The 22,137-nt window shown below is 51.3% G+C and overlaps 1 protein-coding gene across 1 annotated transcript; it reads left to right on the plus strand.

Moving 5' to 3' along the window:
- Positions 1–2,308: 2,308 nt before the first annotated feature.
- Positions 2,309–16,108, plus strand: RBFA (ribosome binding factor A). The gene is made up of 7 exons (XM_041740006.1): positions 2,309–2,500; positions 4,745–4,787; positions 5,547–5,723; positions 6,229–6,341; positions 9,066–9,150; positions 14,026–14,099; positions 15,342–16,108. Exons 1-7 carry the CDS (start codon positions 2,340–2,342, stop codon positions 15,682–15,684), a joined length of 996 nt encoding a protein of 331 aa, XP_041595940.1. The 5' UTR covers positions 2,309–2,339; the 3' UTR covers positions 15,685–16,108.
- Positions 16,109–22,137: the final 6,029 nt, after the last annotated feature.

The following is a 22,137-nucleotide window of genomic DNA, read 5'->3' on the forward strand; positions in this document are numbered from 1 at the left end:
TGGCAAGATCAGGATGTGTTTGCAACAGCAGCTGCTAAGAGCAGAGCACTCTTCCTGGGGACCGCCCAACTGTACTCATGCAGGGGCCTTTTCTCTCTGATCAGGTCTGTTAGTCTATCAGGATGCCCTGATGGAAGCTCTTCAGAATGGTGTCATCAAAAGGGCAGCACTGCATGTGATGCACCCGGAGCCCCTGCCCAGGTAGGGAAGCGGGACAGAATCTGCATCTCTCCCGATACATAGGGGGTGCTCCTGCAGCAATCCCCGCCTCTGGCTTTGGCAGACCTGCAGGGTCTTGGTCACAGAGACTTGTGAGCAGGCGTCCAGTGACCTGTCCAGTCCTGCAGCCGGACAGGGAGCTCCGGGCTCTCGGGCTGCAGCCCCCATGGGTGGAGACCCCATAGGATAGTCCTCGTCTTGGACAGTGACCCTGGTTTGCCCCCTGGAGCATCAGAGCGCCTATGATTCTCCTTTTCCACAAACCTGGTGTATTGTCAACCACCGCATCTCATCGTACATCCCCCCAAGGTTAAGCGTCTTCATGCCCCTCATTCACAGTCTACAGTACATTTCCAGACACCTTGTTGTTAGTATTGCTGCCAGCACTTTAGGTTTTTTTTTTTTTTTAAGATTTTATTTATTTATTTATTCATGAGAGAGAGAGACAGAGAAGCAAAGACACAGGCAGAGGGAGATGCAGGCTCCCTGTGGGGAGCCCAATGTGAGACTTGATCCCAGAACCCCGGGGTCATGCCCTGAGCTGAGGGCAGATGCTCAACCTTGGAGGTGTGTAATCCACCCAAGCATCCCAGGGGGACTAGATATCAACTACACCAACGTTAGAGGTGCTAGCACCACCTTCTCAGCACAGCTGCCCTTGCCTGTTCACCAGAGAGTATGGACATGACTCAGTTTTTCCTGGGTTCTGAATTGGGGACAAAGCTGGTCACCCTGTCTCAGGTCGGAGCCTCATGGGAGGATGGTTTCCAGCGTGTGCTGGGCTGTAGCAGGGCCGGCGTTACCCTGGCTGCCCGTCGGGTAGACTGTCTTCACTCTGGTCCCTCCCAGGTCAGGTGCCCCAGAGGACCTCCACAGGTTTGGGGTCCCTAAGATTCCCAAAGGGTGGAGGGTGGTCACTGTGAGTCTACTTTGGCCTCTGTCTTCAAACAATCCAGGGGCCCTGCTGGGTCAGGTCACCGCCCTTTCCCTGTGCTGGTTCCCAGCGTCACTATCACTGAGCCTGCCTCACGTCCTTCTTTTCCTGGGCTGACGGGGCTGACGGCCATCCTCTGCCTTCTCCCGGGAAGAGAACACCCCCTGACCTAATTCCAGTTAATAAATCTTTCCCTTCTAAATGCCACGCCCATTAAAGGCACATTCAGCCTGTCCCACGATGCCTAGACTCGCACCCAGATCCCCACGTGCCGTCGTGTGCTCACGGCCTGGGTTTGGTTAGGACTCTTGTGTGACACCCGAAAATGCTGCCCCACCCTGCCCTGGGGTCGAGATGAGGGGGGTCGTACCTGGGCATAATCAGGGGATACTGCGCAAGGCCAGCGCCGCCGGCCCCTTCTCGGCCCCTCCTCGGCGTGAGGATACCCAACCGGGCCGCGGGATCGGGCACCGGGCCGCGCCCACGGTCCTCCGGCACCGAGCTGCCCGGGGATGGGCGGTCGGCGGACGGGCCTCCCGGCCCTGGTGCGGGGCTGCGTCGGCGGCCTCGGGGCTGATTCAGTGCCAGGGCACGGGGCACATTCAGCGGGGAAAGGAGTCCTGCCCTGTGTGTGCACCGCAGCCCATTGTGTAGATCGGTTTGATGCTGCTTTGGCCGGAGGGCGCCCTGTTGGCTGGGCCAGATGTCGGGGTCCCGCGTGAAGCCCACGTTGCGGTGGGGATCGCGAACGTGAACCTCGAAAACGTTCACTGTTCTTCGGCTGAAGAAAGCCTTAGGAGCGGTCGTAATAGCGGCCGCCGCGAGCTTGCTGGATGCCCGGCTGCCCCTCACCGCGTCCTCGCGGCAGCCCGGGGGAGCCCCCGCTGCCCGACAGCCCGGGGGCCCGTCCACACCCTGCAGACCGCGGCCTGCGGCGGGGCTCCGGGCTCGAGGGCTGCGGGGTCCGCCACAGCCTAACTCCGGCCCCGCCCCGCCCCGCCCCGCCCCGCGTCGCCCCGCCCCGCCCCGCGTCGCCCCGCCCCGCCCCGCGTCGCCCCACGTCGCCCCGCCCCGCGTCGCCCCACGTCGCCCCGCCCCGCCCCGCCCCGCCCCGCGTCGCCCCGCCCCGCCCCGCCCCGCGTCGCCCCACGTCGCCCCGCCCCGCGCCGGCGCTCCCGCCGCAGCCATGTGGGCCGCCGCGGCGCGTCCGTGGGGCCTTCCCCGGGCGCTCGTGGCGCCGCCCTGGGGCCCGCGCGCGGCTCTCCTCCCGGCCGGCGCCCGAGGCCTGCGGGGCTCGCCGGCCCCCTGCGGCCAGAACCCACTCAAGAAATCCGCCTCGAGAACGAGGTGAGGCGCTCGTCGTCCGGGTGCGGCGCCGGGAGGGCCCGGGGCCGGGGGCGCGTCGGGCGAGTGTCGGCGGGGGCCGGGCCGCGCTGCTGCGGGCGGGGCGGGGCGGGGCGCGGCGCAGGGCCTGCGGGCTGCCGGCATCCACGCTCCACGCTCGGCGCGGGCCCGCTGCCGTAGCTTTGCCGTCTCTTTTTTATTCGAACCCAGTTCGCCACGTAGAGCGCCAGACCTCGTGCTCCCCCCGCCACGTGCCGCCGTCATCCCGTCCCCCTGGCCCCTGGCCCCCAGGCCCCTGGCCCCCCCCGCCCCATCCCCCATCCCCCCATCCCCTGGTCCTCCACCACCCTGTCCCCCGATCACCCCGTCCCCCCAGGTACCTCGTCCTCCCCCCCCTCCTCCCTCTCCTCCAGGAACCTTCCGTGTGTTTCCTGGAGTCATGGTTTGTTTTTCTTTCTGATTTTTCCTTCGTTTCAATTTAAAATCCTTTTTCTGCCCCCGGATCCCATGCAGGGACCACGTTACATTCCTCGTCTCTTCGGGCTCCTCTTGCCCAGCGGTCTCGCAGACTTAGATGTTAGATGGTTACGAGTTTTCTGATGCTCCTCTGTTGGGATGTGTGGGACTCTCGTTCTTCCCGTGGTTACGCGGGCATTATGGGTGCCCGGGGAAGGGCCACGTCCATCTGTGTACACGGCGCGCACTGCCAGTGTGGTTTGTCGCCTTTGGCCTGATGACTGAATGAAGTCACATGTGTCGGGTTTACTGCTGGCGAGTTACCCACACCCACTCCGTCCCATCCCCTTTAGGGACTTCCCTTGCTCTTGAATGTTTGCAGTTCTGTGTGAGAGGCAAATAACCTGTCCTACACTGACTAGTTTAGATCAGTGTGGTCTTACAGGTGTTGACCTAATATGACTTCATCTCACTCAGATTGTTTTCACTTTGACCCTTGTGAGCTCTTTTTTTTTTTTTTTTTTTTGGTAAAGACCTTATTTATTTATTCATGAGAGATACAGAGAAAGAGACACAGGCAGAGGGAGAAGCAGGCTCCCTATGGGGAGCCCGATGCAGGACTCGATCTCAGGACCCTGGGATCACACCCTGAGCTGAAGGCAGACACTCAACCACGGAGCCAGCCACCCAGGTATCCCATGAGCTCTTTTTTTTTTTTTTTTTTTTTTTTAAGATTTTATTTATTTATTCATGAGAGACAGAGAGGCAGAGACACAGGCAGAGGGAGAAGCAGGCCCCCCACGCAAGGATCCCAATGCAGGACTCAATCCCCGGTCTCCAGGATCACGACCTGGGCTGAAGGCAATGCCAAACCGCTGAGCCACCAGGGCTGCCCTCCCATGAGCTCTTTATTTAGCTCCTATCTCCCTTTGATGTACTTGTTGTTATGGGATTTTGTGGTGGCTTTTAAGTTTAAGAACTTTTCTCAAGCCTTATTTATTTGAGAGAGAAAACAGGAGCAGAAGGAGGGGCAGAGGGAGAAGCAGGTTCCCATACCAGGTCCCTGAGGTCATGACCTGAGCCAAAGGCAGCCACTTAACCGACTGAGCCACCCAGGTGCCCCTAAAAAAAACATGTTTTTGTTTTTGTTTTAGCACTTCTTTCTCAGGCTGGAGTCAGCCATTTCTCCTGGAAGCTCTGTTATTGCAGGACACCATCAGAGATGATGCCCTGAGACCCCGGTTGTCTGTCCCTTAGGCCTTTCAGCTGACAAAGCAGAAAATAGGTTTCCGTTAACCCCTGCATGCACATGTTCTGTACTTGAGCACTGCAGGGACCCCTGAGTCCATACTGATGTCCAGCTCCAGTCCATCTCCACACGGCTCGTCCAGCTAGCATTCCTTGCTTATCTGTAATCTGCTGCTGAAGCGGTGAGGCCTGCCTCCCCCACCACCACCCAGTTTCCCAGTCCCACCCAGCACGTGCATGGACCCGGGTATGGTGCTTGCCTGCAGTTTGGTAGGCATTCTTTTAAGATTCTCTTTCTGCACCTTCGGGATTGGAAGTAGACCTTAAGGAAACATTAGGAGGTTGAATTAAAACTGTCTTTTATCTCCCCTGCAACCTGTGTTGTTGATCAGAATTCTAAATTTCTTCACTCCCTGGTAACACCATCCCTGTGCCCAGGTTTGGCTCCCTAGGAAGGATTGTGCTATTGCACTATTGAGTTGCTGTGTGATTTCATTTTCTTTCATTTGCTGTCAGCATCATAGATCTATTTTCTCTCCACAGAAAGAAGTTTTGGTATGAAGGCCCTTCGTTGGGTTCTCACTTGGTAAGTGTAGAGAGCATCGAGAGCTGCTTTACCCTCTGGGCAGGAGTCAATGGCAGTCCTTCCATTTCCACATTCGAGCACACAAGGTCTGCAGGGCAGGACTAGACACACTGGGGTGTGAGTTGTCACTACTTAAAGTAGTTGTCACTACTTAAAGATTTTATTTTAGAGGGAGAGTGAGTGAGCGAGCAGGGGGAGGGGCAGAGGGAGAGAGAATCCCATGCAGACTCCCCGCTGAGCACAAGCCTGACTGGGACTCCATCCCACAACCCCGAGACCATGACCTGAGCTGAAACCAAGAGTTGGACACTCCACCACCCAAGCCCCCAGGCGCCCCTTGACTTAAAAATAAATTATTGTGAAGGTTTCTGGAATGTCTGTGTTATCAAACACTAGTGTCAGAATGTCCATCTGGTCTTTAGTGTTTGTGTGTGTGTGTGTGTGTGTGTGTGTGTGTGAGAGAGAGAGAGAGAGACATACATGTATACACGTGAATAAACTGAAATTTTATGTCATGAGTGGTTCTTGTTAGAGAAAGTACATTGTATGTTAACAACCACTGAGTTGTTTAAGAGGGAGAACTTTATGGTACGTGGGATTGTTTCAACGAGATTTCTGGATGGAAAAGCATCTATTAACACACTTGTTGTGGGGGGAGGCTAGGCGAAACCTCAAGGACCTTGGTCTATGAGTTGTGTCTTAGTGAAAGCTGAAGTGGTTCAGTCACATTGGCCTTTTTCTTGGTGCTTCTGCATGGAGATGTACAAGCCGTCCCGGTTGGACTTCCTAACGAAGACCACTGCAAAGAAACCCAGGAGGGACGACCATGTGCGCCTGCGGGCACTGAACGGCCTCCTCTACAAAGCACTGATGGACCTGCTGTGCACCCCTGAAGTGAGCCAGGAGATCTGCGACCTGGATGTGCAGCTTTCCAAGGTAGGGTCGGGACCAGAGTGGGAAGAACAGGGTGAGGCCGGCAGGCAGTGTCCTTTGACACCGCAGCCCAGTGTGAGGGTAGGGCCCACGTCTGTCACAAAGCCTCTGGGTTCAGAAGCCACGTGAAGCGTGACCATTTAAGTAGTAAAGATGGGGTATGTGTGTGGCATGCGGTGTGCAGGTGCCCAGTGGGCTTGCGGGATGGATGCACCTACATCTCTGTTGCCCTAGAGTGAGTTGAGCCAGGGGGATGTGAGGAGGGCTAGAGGTGGCAGGTTGGCATTTTGGCACGCACCGTGGGATTGGGGTCAGGGATATTGAGGGTTCGGATTTGGGACCCAGCTCCATCTCCTATGAGAGGGTGGCAGGAGATAGTGGCCTGTGGCGGGGGTGGGGGGCTGCTGACCAGCTAGAGCTCCTGAGCTATTCTTGGTCTCCTGGTGTTGTCTGCGTGCGAGAAAGCCCCGGAGGCTGATTCTGACCGGAGTCTGGGGCTGGGCCCCAGGTCTCTCTGACTGCAGACTTCTCAGCCTGCCGTGTGTACTGGAAGACCACAGTCTCCGCCAAGCAGAGTGCACACACAGAGGCCGTCCTGCGGGGGAGTGCTGCCCACATGAGGTGATGGTGCCGTGCTCTCTGCCTACTTGCTTCTGCGTGCACCATGAATCTCCCACTTGCTGCATCAAGTATTTTTGCTTTTAAGGAAAATCTTGGAAGCACATTCTTAAATTTCAAAATGTGATTTACGGTTTCCTGCAAGACCTGATCTAGAGCAGTGGTTCTCAGAGTGCGGTCCTAGACTTCTGGGGACTCCTGACGCCCAGATGCCCCCGTGCTCTTTGAGTGTCATGCCACAGGCTTACAGGAGAACGCAGTGCTATTTTATTTAGGATTTATTTAGGATTATCCTTGAATAAACCTTTTATTTGGGATTATCCTTGAATAAGTGGAAGTTGCTAATTTTATTAAATCCAATGCTTCTGTGTGGTGGGGAGTGAGCGTAAACTAACCTGTGCTGGTGTGGGATGGTGGTCTCGGGAAGGTGTGCTGTTGAGCGTGAGCAGAGGCAGTCACTTGCTCACTGGAGAGAACCAGTCAACTAGTGTGGTTTTCCAGATTCAGGAGTTTGACATTTTTCTCTAAAATGAGCAAAGTGAACCTGCCACTCTGAGGGAGAACAGTGAACTCTACTTGTTGCCACTGTAAAATTCAAGCTTTCTTTTTTTAAAGATTTGTTTGTTTATTTGAGGGGGAGGGGCAGAGGAAGAAGCACACTCTGCTGAGCAGGGAGCCCGAGGTGGCTTGACCTCCACCCTGAGATCATGACCTGAGCCAAAATCAGGAGTCGGACCTTAACCAACTGAGCCACACAGATGCCCCAAAATTCAAACTTTCAAATGAAAATTGACTTTAGAAAACTTATGTCTACCACTGTGAGTTGGATAGTGTTCCGACACTTAGACTCTGGTAACGCTAATAAGTGCAGTGTTGTGTAGTATGTGCCACCCTCTGAAAATCTGGGTAGCCTTGGGGAATCCGTGTTTTCTAAACGAGTTGTCCGTGAGGCCACAGAATCACGAATAGGGAAAGAAGAGTGCCTGGTTTCAGGTTCCACGGCGCAGCTAACTAAGCCATTGTTGGTTGACCTGTGGAGTACTCCTCTTCCAGTTAGGGGTCACTGTGAGGCCGGATTTTCTTGTATTTCAGCCAAAATAACAGAACAGCTTGAGTACAGGTGGAGAGATGAGAATCCAGAGAAGCTAGGCACTGAAGAAATTTGTAACTGTGTAAACCACACCACCCTTCTTAATTTTTTTGAAAGTAGTTATATTTCATTAAAAATATCCATGTGAGCATTTAGAGGGTTTGTTATTTGAAATGAATTAACATATTTTTCAGCATGGTATATATGGACAAGATACAACCCACGTTAACAAAAGCTCCTTGCATCCTCAGTGATTTTTAACAGTATAAAGACCGAACATTTTGAGAACTGTGGAGCTGGGTGATAGTGAAGGAGTTACTCCGGGGGCGCCTGGGTAACTCAGGGGGTGAAGCCTCTGCCTTCAGCTCAGGTCGCCATCCCGCGGTCCTGGGCTCCCTGCTCAGTGGGGAGTCTGCTTCTCCCTCTTCCCCTCCCTCTGCACATGCTCTCTTTCTCTTTCAAATAAATAAATAAAATCTTAAAAAAAGAGAGAAGTTAGTCCGTTTCCTCCCCAGTCCGAGGAAATGCAGAAACCTAACCCACCAGCACTCTCAGAATGGGCTTCTCTCCTCTCTCCCTTCCCTGCTCTGTCACTCTCACCAATCCCTCTTCCCTCTCACCAATCCCTCATCCATCTCCACCACGTTTTGGAGATGGGGATGAGTCCTGTGAGGAGCTAATGTTCGCATGTCCCATACCGTCTGCTTCAGTTCTCCTGACATCCGTCCCCGGAGGCCCTAGGAGTCTCTTAAATTGTGTATCAAAGAGTGTTCAGTTTATTCTATTTTTTTCTTGTTAACAGAAACAAGAAAAAGATTTCCAACAAATGTTGGCAATAGCAGTACTGTTTTTTTTGTTTTGTTTTGTTTTTCTTTAAAGACTTTATTTATTTATTCATGAGAGACACACAGAGAGAGAGAGGCAGAGACACAGGCAGAGGAAGAAGCAGGCTCCATGCAGGGAGCCTGACACGGGACTCCATCCCGGGTCTCCAGGATCAGGCCCTGGGCTGAAGGCGGCGCTAAACTGCTGGGCCACCCGGGCTGCCCGCAGTATTGTTTTCTGATTAATTTTTAGGTAATCAGGAAATCCAGCTGAACAGACTATCCCTTTCCTAGCTCCTGCGCTCATCCTGCTCACCTGAGGTTTAGTGTGGAGGCTTTCTTGTACCTGTGTGTCACTGTGCAGAGAGGCTGTCCCAGCAGTGTCTTCCCTGGAGGCTAATGCAGCTGACTTCACCTCAATGTGCATGCTGGAGCCACTGCAGATGATGACATATGTGTGGCTCTGGGTGCTTGAGGACCTCCATGCACGTCTGTGGCCTTGCTGCCAGTGAATGTCTGCTGAGTGGAGGAATGGGGTCGGGGCAGGCTCTTCGTGCCCAGACCTCGCAGCCCATGGCCACCACCATGCCCAGGAGGCTCTGAGCTAAGACCAGGTTATTCATAAGGATCTCAAGAGTTTCATTTAGGCAATTAGAAATAGTCGTGATAATGGGCAGTTGGCTAAGGATGAGTTTTCTGCATTGACATCCTTGTGTTTGTGTAAGGTGATGAGCAAATCTCATGTTTTATCTCTCCTTGAGATGATTGTATATTCTTGTTTCTGCAACTGTCATGTACAATGTCTCTCTCCAGGCACCTTCTGATGGCCCAACAGATCCTAAGGAACGTGCCGCCAATAGTGTTCATTCAGGACAGAGGCAGTTTGGCTCTGGCGGAGGTACGGCTTTAAATAACTCACTTCTCTGACAGGAGCTTACTACAGGGGTAAGATCTTACATGTAATCTTCACATATTCGAATGCTGATGTGTGTAGTTAAAAGAAGTAATCTTTTGATCAGTTCATGTGGGAAGTGAGGCTCCCAGGCACCTGTCCTAGCCAGATTCCCTAGAGGTAACCACTTTTTCTGGCTTTTTAAAAAAATGTTTACCACTAAATCTCTAGGTAGGAAACCAAATCATGGTTTCTCAACTTACAAACTGTCTTCCTCTTCGGATTCAACCTAAGTTACATTACACTAAAGGTTACATCCTGTTAATTGTAAGTTAATTATAAAGGTTACAAATTGTAAGTTTATATATATTTTTCTGTGTCGTAGTTACTTGGTGGTTATTAAGGTGTGTTATGCTTTTCTTTTTTTTAGGAAACAGGTTTTGCTTTCATTGGCTAGATAGAAAAATATGCAACATTTATGCAATAATTAATTAGGAAAATAGCTTTTACTATGACACAAGGTAAATAAGGCCATTTTAAATCTTTTGTTTGAAAACATTGCGTGCTTTTCTGCCATGGAAAAAGCTTATTAGCGACACCTAATAAACCGCTGGGTGGCTCAGCAATTGGGTGTCTGCCTTTGGCTCAGGGTGTAATCCCTAGATCGGGGATTGGGTCCCCACGGGGAGCCTGCTTCTCCCTCTGCCTGTGTGTCTCATGAGTAAATAAATAGAATCAAAAAAAAAAAAAAAAGGAACAAGCTTATTAAAGCAGACTTAATTATTAGTAACAACATTGTTTGAAATAAAATACAGAGTGCTCTTTCAGGTTATTGAACAAAAACACTGCTCATGCACTAGAAATTAGTCCAAGTTCAGGTCAGAGGATCTTTTGATTAGTGAATTTAATGAATTTTATTTAGTGAGCTTATAGCTTCAGTTTTCAGTGCCCAGAAAGCTCTTCACTCTATGCTTTTTTAATTAAGTCCGTTTCAGTTCAGTTCTCAGAAACCAAGGGTAGATAAAAAACTGACTTCCTCATAGGTCAGGGATAATGCCAATGTATAACTTGCACATTTTGTTTTATTTATTTTTTAATATTTTATGTAAAGTTAGTTTGCCAACATATAACAGTGTTCATCTCGTCATGTATATTACACTTTAAAAAGTTTAGAAAAACACCTAGTCGATAGCATTTATGGTGTTATTATAGTTAGGGAGCTGTTGGTCACCACAGGACTAGATAGTATTTTTTTCTTTACTTTTGTTTCTTTATTTCTTTTCTTTTATTTTTAAGATTTTGTTAATTTATTCGTGAGAGAGACACAGAGAGAGGCAGAGACACAGGCAGAGGGAGAAGCAGGCTCCATGCAGGGAGCCCGATGTGGGACTCGATCCTGGGACCCCAGGATCACAACCCGAACCAAAGACCAACACTCAACCGCTGAGCCACCCAGATGCCCCATTTTTATTTATTTTAAATGTTTATTTATTTGTTTGAGAGAAAGTGCAGGTGCATGTGAGTGGGGGTGGAGAGGTGGGGGCAGAGGGAGAGAGAATCCAGCAGACCCCCTGCCCCAGGGCTCAATCCCATGATCCGGAGGTCATGACCAAGCTACACGTGGAGTCAGATGCTCAGGCACCCCAGGACTAGATAGTATGTAATCCACAGAGGAAAACAAATCTAAATAGACATTTTCAGTTTTTGTTGGTGGTTATTCAAGCAATACTGAAAACATTATATGAATAATAACCTTGATGGATACGTGATTTTTGTGGCTAGAAAGGGAAACAAAGGGGTAGAGTGAGCAGCACCACTTGATTTTAGAGCATCAAGTAGAATTTAGGCTATGGAGTGTGCTGGGAAGATGCATGGAGGAACTCACCCACACACAGTGGGTCGAGCTGGTAGGAGGATGTATCACTGCGCTGTGGGAGAGCCCTCTACTCACATTACACCATGACTTGTCCCTCTAGGGGGCAGGAGGTCCTACCTGGCCTGTGGCCCCCTTTTTAGAAGAAGTCATTGGAGGAGGGAAGTGCAGGCAGTGCTCAGAACATCGCAGGCAGGTGTGTCTGCAGAGATCCTGCTGCTGGGTGTTTGCTGTGGAGGCCACTTGGGCCTGTCCAGCCTGTGTCCTCCCACGTCCTTCCTGGGCTTCTGCTGGCCTCCTTGTTCTTAGGTTTCTGTGTCCCTGTAGCTGGGAGCAAGCAGAGGCTGAACCAGAGGGGGCTCTGGGGCAGGTGATTTGCGGAGGGCACGGCTGTGACCTGCTGCTCTTCCTAAGTCCAGGCCGTGTTTTTTGAAGTAGGGGCCAAAGCCAGCCGGTAGTAAAGCAGTTTGGACAGACACACGCATGTGAAATTGAGGATTACGGATGAAACTGAGTCTCTGCCTGTCAGCTTATTTTTGTATTTCTGTATCTTGTGTTGGTTGTGCCACGTTGAAAAATCGTTGATAAAAGTAGTGATAGCGGCCGGCAGTGCTTTCAACACCTTGCTTTGTATTCCCAGAATCATCTCCATGGCTCTGAGCATTTGAAAGAAGAGCAGTAATGAGCTCTGCCCAAACTGAACCCCCAGTAGCTTTTAGCCATGTTGGTGTCTATGCCTGTAAACACGCAGCGGAGCTCAGGGAAACAACCGTGGAAACCAGAGAGATGCCAGTGTGCACACTCCCCCAAGAGGTTTCCATTAGGGTCCTGGCCACAGCCAGTGTGCCAGAATCCCACTGTGGGAACCTCCTGTGCGGGGGGCTGAGCAGCATCCCCTGCACACTCTTCACCGTGTGTCCCACCACCCAAAGTTCCCGTGGCAGGGCCTGTGGAAACGAGAGTGTGTGGTAGGGACGTGCATGGAGTGCTGGCGGCAGGGCTTCCTGTGTCAGCTGAGAACAGTGGACATGTGCCCCTCACCGCTCAGCTGACATGAAGCTGAGGAAAGGCCATGTTCCTGTGACTCTGTTTATAAGTCAGACAGTGTGACAGACCTTTGCTGATGGAAGTCACAGTGGCAGCTGTCTCTGAGGAAGGCAGAGGGTGGGAGGGACGTGAAAGGGCTTCTGGGGTTCATTACCTCGACGTCGGGACGGCTGTTGGTGCAGTGCATCTGTGACATGTTGCTGAGCTGCACACTTGATTTGTGCACATCTCCCGTGTGTTACATTTCAATCAGACAGTTTTTAAAATACTGATTTTTTTTCATGATTGTAAAGTAGAAAATGTAAACTTTCAAAGAAAATAAATCAACTATGGTACCAGTGTTGATTATTACACATTTGTCTGTCCCCTGGCTGACCATCAGGCGAGTTCACCTAAGCACATGGGCTGCTTGCTCTCCATAGTCAGGCCTGAGTCCTCCCAGACAGTAGGGTCCGAGCAGCCCCGCCTCTCAGAGGTCAGCTTAGAGCCGCTGCCATCCCTGTGCGGGTTCTCTGGGCTCAGAGTTGGCCGGGAGTTACCTTGCGGCCTTGTGTGTGTGTTAGGGTTTGGTTGCATTTACATCGCGTTCTTGGTTAGGGCTTCACAGATGAGCCTCTGAGGCCTGGGCTGCGGGCAGTGCCCTCCGTCCTCACCCTCCTCCCACCAGCTCCAAAGTAGTTTCCCCAGGTTAGAATTCAGGAGTTTCACATGAATACAAACAGACACCTGGCTGCTTATGCCTGGCACAGATTTTGAGGTTCACCTTGTTTTATGTGTAGGTGGTTCCTTCTTGCTGAATGACCTGATTATCCTCCCATGGATGTTAGTTTCTGTTTCTGATTTTTGGCTACTGTGAGTAAAGCTGCTCTCAATGGCAGTGCACACATATTTGTGTGAGTGTGTTGCTTTTATTTCTTGCAGGTCAACATGTAGGAGTGGCCAGTAGGTGTTCTAGTTCTTGGGAAACTGCTGGTCAGAGTTACCAGGCTGTGTGACCATCTGCTCCCGCCTGATGCTGGAGGCCCTGCTGCATGTGCTGAGGCCGTTCTGGTGGTGCACTGTGGTGACTAATTCTGCTGAGCATCTTCCCAAGCACATGTTGGCCGTTCTTGTGAAGTCTGTTCAAGTCTTATGCCGATTCTTGTAAGGTTTGCTGAGTGTGGGGTGTGCGAATGGTCATGTGTCCAGCACAGGCCCCCTTGGCAGGTACAAGCGGATGTGTTCTCTGAGCTCACTCGGGAGATGTCCACTCAGTGCTTGTTTTGTGGCATCATCAGTCCTGTTTTCTGGGGACTGACTTTTCTCCTGGTTCTTCTGTTTTTACACTGGTGGTTTTTACTGGTGTGCCATTGGTTTGTGGTGATGCTTTGTGTTGCTGTGCGACGGCAGGCCATGGGCCTGGGCTGTCTTGGGCTTGCCCTGCAGCAGGGTAGGGTCTCAGGAGCATGTCCTGGGCCCGCCAGTGGGTGGGTAAAGGTGTGAGCCGTGCTCGGTGTCCACAGAGAGGCTCTGGTGGTACCCTCACAGAGGAGAACCCTCATGCCTAGGTTATTAGGCTCCTCAGCCAACATGGAGCTGGATTTGTGTGCTGGACCCGACGTGACTTTATCGCTATGCCAGGAGGCTTTCTTTTCCCAAATACAAATTCTGTGGCAAAATTGAAGTATTTTACACAAATCATTAGGACTTACTTATGTAAACTAACATTTACTGGGTTTTTTTCGTAAGTTTGTCTGACGTTTACAAGTTTCAGGCATAGTTTTAAAAAATTATCTGTTATCAGAGAAAATGTGATTGTAAGTAGCAGGTTTGAAAGCACAGACTAGCAGACAGTGTCACTCCTGGATGGTGTCAGCAGAGGGACTATTTAAGCTGGTACGGTGAGATTCACCGTGAGCCAGGCTCTGATGCCGGTGGCAGATAGGTGTGGCTTGCTGAATTACCTTGTCCATGCTCTTCAGGTTGACCGGTTACTGGCCATTGCTGATTTTGGAGCCCCGGACAAGAAAGAAGACTCTGTGCAAGACGATGTCAGGTACATGAGGACCTGATTTTTATTCTTTTTTTAAAAAATATTTTATTTATTTATTCTTGAGAGACAGAGAAAGAGGCAGAGACACAGGCAGAGGGAGAATCAGGCTCCATGCAGGGAGCCCGAAGTGGGACTCGATCCCAGACTCCAGGATCATGCCTTGGGCTGAAGGCGGCGCTAAACCCCTGAGCCATCTGATTTTGATTCTTTGGGCAGATGTCCAGATGTGGAGTTGCTGGTTGCCGTGGCGGTGGCATCGTCTTGCATCCTCTGCGGCTGTGTGGGCCCTGCCCTGGGGCCCAGACCTGCAGTAGCCTGTGGCGGGTCCCACAGCCAGCCCTGCAGCGGTTCCTAGCACCTCCACAAGGCGGTTGGAAGGGCCTCCATGGCCCCCGCAGAAGTGCTGGGGCCCATGGCTCCTCAAGGGGGGCAAGTATCTCGCCCCACCCTCTTCGTCCGCACTGCAGTTTTCTTGAATGCGTACTATACCCTGTTCTGGCATGAGGGTACTTACATGAACAGAACAGATGAGCCTTTGGAGCTCGCATTTTCCTGGGAGAGGCCAGTGGGGAGCAAAGGGTGCCACGGGTGACTATAGACACCCTTTCTGGTTGGCGGTTTGGGAGGCGGATGGGTGGGGGTGGTGTTGTGGTTTCCAGTTGGACAGGCTCCGTGTGAGAAAGAGATTGGGGCCTCAGGGGTACTTGTGGAGGGGCTGCGTTCCAGTGGGGAGGAGCTCCAGCAGGTGCTCAGACCGGTGCGTTAATATCGTGGGTACAGTTGTGGGGCCATGGTCACCAGCCCGAGGGCTGTGGAGCTGGAGCCCCAGGCAGTGGGGAGCCCAGCCCAGGGGTGTGAGAGCCTCAGAGCTGAGCAGGAAAGGGTTAGAGGCCAGACTTGGGTTTTGGAAGGGTTGCACCAGGTTTGCTCTTCCCTTTGATTTCCCAGGTAACCCGAGGGCTAGATCTGAAAGGCCCCCTGAAATTCTGTGTCACTGGCTGGCCTAGCACATGGCCATGTTTAGGGAAATAGATGGAAACATGAGAAGGGCTATGTCGGGTTGTGCTGCCCCACGTAGCAGTTGTGGGCTGGGGGCAGGGGGTGCCAGTACCAAAACCCCTTCCCAGTGTTGTCTTCCCAGCTTCCCCTAGACTTGGAGCAGCACACAGGCACATGGAGGTGGGGCTGGGGAGTGCTGTCCTGCGGCTTTGCTCGAGCTTCACCTGACACCTTTTCTCCCTCCAGGAGTCCCAGGGCCCTGGACGCTCCTACACAGCAAGGCACTCTGGCCTCCACTACCTGCTCAAGTCTGTGCGGCATTGATCACGAGGCGCTCAACAAACAAATCATGGAGTACAAGAAGCAGAGAGGGCAAGGCTGTAGGACCGTGAGCCCTGAGGTGTCGAGGCTGACAGCTGGTCTGGCATCACAGACGAGAGCAGGAAAGGTGGTGGCTGTGCCCTGCGCAGACGGTGACCTCTCCCCCAGGAACCACCTGTCGGGGGCGGGGAGCACTAAGCCCCACTCTGACCTCGGTGGGGATTGGGGTGTGGACAGCAGCTCTGAGGAACAGAGCAGGGGGCGGTGAGGGGCCAAGGCAGGAAGGGTGGAGGTGACCAAGTGGTGGGGAGGGGGTGAGGTTCCGGCTCTGCCGGCAGAACCATGGGCTCCACATGTACTGCACAGCCTGGCAACGCGGGTGGACTCATAGCTCTAGCTTGGGTGAGACGCCTGTGGAAATTCTTTAGGTGGATTGCACCAGTCGGCCCACTTAGAGGCTCATGGGGCACTTGCACACCATCTAGAACATGCACAGCTGCCTGCTGCATTGTTCCCAGTTAGGAAGGCAGAGTGTCGCCATGTTTGCATGTTTCAGCTCATGCCCGAAAAGCCGTCCTCAGGGTCTCCATAAGAACGGCCCTGAGTCTGCTTTTCCCCAGGGCAGGACGGCCGTGGTGTGCCTTGTCGGACGAGTACCATTGGGAGGAAATATAATAAATCTTTAAGTCTGACCTCGAGAAATGTCGTTCGGGCATGGGGCTCCTCCCTTTCCCAAGTATCATCAGTGTCAAGATGCTGAAAACAGCATCAGTGGAGTTCACGTAATCACACGTGCACCAGTGAGACACAGCAAGGAAGCTTGTGACGTGGCCTTTGGGGGAGCACAGCTTCCACATGTGCGAACAGTCAGCTCTGCGGTGCTGGTGTGCCCCCCGTGCACCTGCCAGCGTAGCCCCTGTGGAAGGGACACCTCCAGGATGCGGGAGACTGCCGTAGGAGCTCCAAGCATGTTGTTGTCTGGGGGCACGTGTGTGGTCCTTGCTGACCTGGAGACCTGGAAGGTGCAGGTAACTGGAGTGTTTCCCAAGGAGTGCACGTGCTGACCAGAGGAGGAACATCCAGACCAAGGCTGCACGTATCTGAAAATACCTGTGGGTTGGTTCTAATCAGGAATCTAGTGAGGCAGGATGGCAGACCTGGAGAGGACAGTCCTGTGTTCAGTGTCCCCGGGAGGCAGGGCCGTTTGGGGAAGCACCAGGCTTGGTCAGGAGGCAGAGGAACAGGAGAGGGGTGGGTGGGCAAGGCTGGTGCTGCGACTTCTGTGGGCTCTGGACTGTAGGAGCATGGGCCCTGGAGACACAGGCAGGGGAGATGCTGACGAGTGGGGCGTGGGCTCTGGTCGGTGGGCTTGCGTATTAATGCAGGGCCATGGTTTGCCATGTTGAAGAGTTAGCCCGGGCAGGGGGGCAGTCTCTCCCAGGCCAGCAAGGCCCCCAAGATGGTAAAACATCGTAAACACAGAACATCTGGAACCTTCTGCACCAAGCAGCCTGCTCAATGGCTGCCAGGTCTGGGTTTACGCTGCAGAAGGTGCCCAGACCCCAAATGCAGCACAGTGGGCACGGCTTCTGGGTTGAGGCCCAACCACCGTGAGCGCCCGTTGGTGTTCCCCGTGGCCTGAGAAATCTGAGGCAAAGCAGGACACAGAGCCAAAGAGGCGACTGACAGAGAGCCGCTTGTCCCTGGGCTTTTGGCAGAAAATCAGGATTTCAAGACCAAAGACACAGGGAGAAGGCAAGATGCAAGTTTCTTGTATTTGAAGAGAACCCAGGATGGTCAGTGTCCTGACCCAGTGGGGCAGACGCGGCAACCTTGTGCTGCATGGAAGCGCTTTCCAGCCCTGTGGCAGCTCTGGGTTCTTTTTTTTTTTTTTTTTTTTTTTTAAGATTTTTTATTTATTTATTCATAGAGATGCAGAGAGAGAGAGAGAGGCAGAGACACAGGCAGAGGGAGGAAACAGGCTCCATGCAGAGAGCCTGACATGGGACTTGATCCAGGGTCTCCAGGATCACGCCCTGGGCTGCAGGTGGCGCTAAACTGCTGCGCCACCAGGCCTGCCCTGCTCTGGGTTCTGTAGGCTGATCTGTCCTCTGCTCAGCGCCATCCAGCTGTCAGAGAAGCGTGTCCACCTCAGGGGGTCCTAGTGTGGCTCTGCTGTATGGACACCTAGGGAGCCTGGCAGGTGTTCTGTGTCTTCTAACATGCGAGGGGATGAGAGGAACAGTTGAATCGGTGTCTACTGGAGATTGCATGGCTTACCTCCTGAGGATATGCGAGCTGGATGACCCTCTGCAGCGCAGCCCCCGACGTGGCTGGGGTTTCATGTCCTCCTGGCATGCAGGATGGTAGGCCAAAGTCTGTCCTCCTGAAAGCCGTGCCTGTCAGAATCCAGCGTGCCTGCAGTTAACACCCCTCTGGAATCCCGAGCAGTCACTGAGCGTCCTAGCCTCAGGTTTACCTCGCAGAAGATGAGCACACACCTGTGTGGCTTTTCAGTGTTGATTTGATCACAGGTCTAGATTGGACACCTGGATGGGAAGCCGAGGATGAGCAGATTTTGTGCTGAGATGGGAAGCTCAGAACGACGGTGAGGCGCAGATCTTGCAAACGTGCATGCAGATGGCCCAGCAGTGGCCGCAAGCACAGTAGGCAAGCCTCCAGCAGGCTTCCAGGGCTCCGAAGCCCCTGGGAGGAGGTGGCATAGGCCTTCCGCAGAGGCACCATGGAGGAGAGCCACACGCCCATGAACTGTTACAGCAGCGGTCAGGCCTGACAACCTTTCCGTTGACTTCTCAGGTTCCCAGGTTCTTGCTGTGTTCCTCAGGCCTGCACATGTGTGATCGACACCTTGTCTTGCTGGGTGTTCACTGGGTGTTGGCTAGTGTGCTTCTTGCCAGGCTGAAACCAACACTCACATGCCCTCCAAAGAGTGGTCGTGTTGAAGGGGAGCTGGGCTTCTGCCACCTGCATTGGGAGGAGCTCTGCTCTGCTGCAGTCGGGGTCAGCTCCAGACTGGCCAGGACCAGCCAACTTGCAATGAGTCCTGCTTTCCTATGTCTCCAGGTAGTTTCCCTTTTAGTCTCCCCTACCCTGCCAGTTCTGTGTGGTTCATGCCTCCCTGCCACTGAGCCTTGGTTTCTGAGACTTTGAATCTGGGTAAGACAAGCGCTGGGGTCTTGCTTTTGCCTCCTAGAACAGGAACCATGCAGATTGGCCTGTGTCCAAGATTCTGGCAAAGCAGGATGTCAGGAGTTCTGTTCTGTCTGCAGGGCACAGAGGTCAAATGGAGATCCCACTACATCCCCTCGGGCATGGGTGCGCCAGGCTCCCCGGAACTGGAAGTGTAAAAGCAGCAGCTTCTTCCCTAGCACCTGGCCAGGATGACCACACAGGCAGCCAGAGTGTAGTGCACAGCCTGCAGTGTTTGCCTTTCCTTCTCTCTGCTGTGCACAGGGTGCCAGACAGTGTTAGAGAACCGACTTCCTCTGTCCGCTCAGAGTTGAGGTGACACAGTCATCATAGAGACGCCACTAGATCAGAACCCAAAGTTTGCAGTGACTGAAGGCACAAAACATTGTTGCTAGATCTGGGTTAAGCTTCCAAGCATTCTAGAATGCATGTTCCTGTAGCACCATTTTCTGTGTATTTTCAAATTCACTTAGGATAGCACCGCTCAATAGGAACCACGAGATTAGGCACAGCCTTGTTTAGTAAGCTGTTCTGGGAAGAATATGTGTACAAGAAACTCTCAGATGTCCTGTAAATCCTCTTGACTCAGCCCCAAACATAAACTTCCCCTATGTGCTGACATGGCAGACAGCTTGTACACTGGTTCTGGACGTGCTGGGTGCAGGCTGTAGACGTGAACCAGCACGTCAGAGTGGCCAACAGGATGGTGGCATCCACATTGTGTGGGCTGGACCTTCTGCTGGGATTCTGTTTTGAATTCCTGATGTTGGTCCCTGCTCAGGCCCATGGCTTGTAAATTGGCACATGGCTACGTTCCTGCACCACACATCATTAGGATCAGGAAGGTTTGTGAGGAGTCAGTGGCTGCCATCCCACTCCCATGCTCATCTACTGTGTCTTTAAAGCAGGTTTTATTAGAGTATATTAATCTTGGTCACAAAGCCAAGAATAATTGCATGTATTTTAGTTACCAGGAGAAAAGCAGGGAAGAACCATCCAGAAATGTCATTGAGAAATGACAAGGTCTGTGGCAGATTCTTGTCTGAATTCTGTGGATGCAAACCAACAGAGCCTGAAAGTGTGCTACATACAGCCTCAGAGCACTATATTAAAGTATGTGTGTGAATGCCTGTGTGTGCAATTGTGTTTGTACATGTGCAGGTCTAAGTGCACATGTGAATGTGTGTGTGTGAGTGCATGTGTGTGTGTGTGTGTGCCTGTTCACAAGCTATTAGGCTATAAGGTCTTTTTTTTTTTTTTTTTTTAAAGATTTTATTTATTCATGAGAGACACAGGGGGAGAGAGAGGCAGAGGCAGGCAGAGGGAGAAGCAGGCTCCATGGAAGGGAGCCAGATGTGGGACTTGATCCCAGGTCTCCCAAGATCATGCCCTGGGCTGAAGGTGGCACTAAACTGCTGAGCCACCTGGGCTGTCCAACTATAGGGTCTTTTTAAAAAATATTAGAGGGATGTCTGGGTGGTTCAGCGGTTGAGCACCTGCCTTTAGCCCAGGGTGTGATCTGGGGTCCTGGGATCTAGTCCTGCATCAGGCTCCCCACAGGGAGCCTGCCTGTGTCTCTGCCTCTCTCTCTGCCTGTGTCTCTGCCTCTCTATCTGTGTCTCTCATGAATAAATAAAATCTTTAAAAAAATAAAAAAATATATTAGAGCACCCACGAGCAGTGGGGAGGGGTAGAGGGAGAGGGAGAAGCAAGCTCTCTGCTGAGCAGGGAGCCTGATATGGGGCTGTATCCCAGGACCCTGGGATCATGTCCTGAGCCAAAGAAAGACACCTAACTGACTGAGCCACCCGGGGTTCCCCAGGCTATGATGTCTTAAGGCACAACATTCATAACCAGGCCATCTGGGCATTGCCACTGACCCTTTTGTTGTTTTGATTCCATTTTGAGAAGTCTAAACCATCAAGGTTAGGGAGGAGACAGGATTTGAAGATCAGGCCCTATATAGTTTCAAAGCTGTGCTTTTTTGGGTAGAAACACAATGGAGACTTCTGACCCTTTTCTGTAATGAAATGTTGAAAATGTTCTGATGCACAGCAATGTCTAGACACCACCCCCACCCCGGAATCTGTGGTAACAGGTTGGGTCTGGAGTCTACCCTTGCCCCTCCTCTTACAGGGGCCCTGGTCTTTGTGCCTATGTGATAAAATGGAGGGCATGAGGGTGTCAGAATCGAGAGAGGGCTTGGGGGAGAGATTTTTCTGACCTTTGGCATAGAGACTGCCTGCAAAAAGGAGAAAAAAACAATTACCTCTGGGAAAGAGGAGAATCTGATTTCCAGAGTTACCATATGGTTAGATTCAAAAGTCCAGTTTGCAACAAAAAAGTCACAAGGCACACAAAAACAGGAAAGTGTGGCCCATTTAAAGGAAAAAAAGATACCATCCCTGAGAAAGACCTGATGGCAGTTCTACTAGACAAAGACTTTAAAGCAACTGTCTTGCTCCTCAACTAATGAAAGAAGTGGAGCAAATCAACAAAACAACCTTTGAACAAAATGGAACTATCACAAAGAGAAAGCAAAAAGAAACTGAAGAGATTCTGGAGCTCAAAAGTACAGTAATTGAAATGAAATACTCATTATAGGAATTCAGAGGCAGATGATAGCAGGAGTGGCTACACTGGTATCCGACAAAAAGTGAGTTTAAATTTTAAAAAGTTACAAGACATAAGAGAGGCCACTGTACATTAATATTTCCATAAAACAAGATACATAATTATAAACTTTTACATGTCTAATGACAGGCCATTGAAATATATGAAGCAAAACTTGACACAACCAAAGGGGGAAATGGATTTAAAATAACACTTGGAGAATATACTTCTTGTAATAATGGATACAAAACCCAGATAGAAGTAGGGAAATAGAGGACTTAATAAGCTAACTAGATCTAACACATTCAGGACACTACCAAGCAAGAGCACACACATTGCTCTCAAGCGCACATGGGACGTTTTCCAGGATAGATGATATGTCAGGCCACAAATTAAGTCTCAATGAATTTAAAAGCAGTTGTTCTACAATCTTCTGTGACCACAATGGTATGAAGTTAGAAATCAATAACAAAATTGGAAAATTCACAAATCTGTGGAAATTAAATCAGCACACAACCCAAAGATCAAAGAAGAAATCAGGGAGATTAGAAAATACTTAGCGATGAATGAAAATGAAAACAACATAACAAAACTTATGAGATCCAGCAAAAGCAGTGCTAAAGGGACATTTATAGTTATAAATGGTTACATTAAAAAACCAAGAAGATCTCAAATCAACAACCTAACTTTACAGTTTAAGGAAATACAGAAAAACTAACCCTAACCTAAAACTACCAGAACAAAGGAAATAAAGTTTAGAGCAGTGACGAAGTCAGGAACAGAAAATCAGAGAATATCAATAAACTAAATGTTCTTTAAAAAGATCAACAAAATTGACAGACTTTAGATGAAGAACAAAAGAAGATTGAAATTACTAAAATCAAAAATGAAAATGGAG

The sequence above is a fragment of the Vulpes lagopus genome, chromosome 24 (assembly GCF_018345385.1).
Source record: "Vulpes lagopus strain Blue_001 chromosome 24, ASM1834538v1, whole genome shotgun sequence".
NCBI lineage: Eukaryota > Metazoa > Chordata > Mammalia > Carnivora > Canidae > Vulpes > Vulpes lagopus.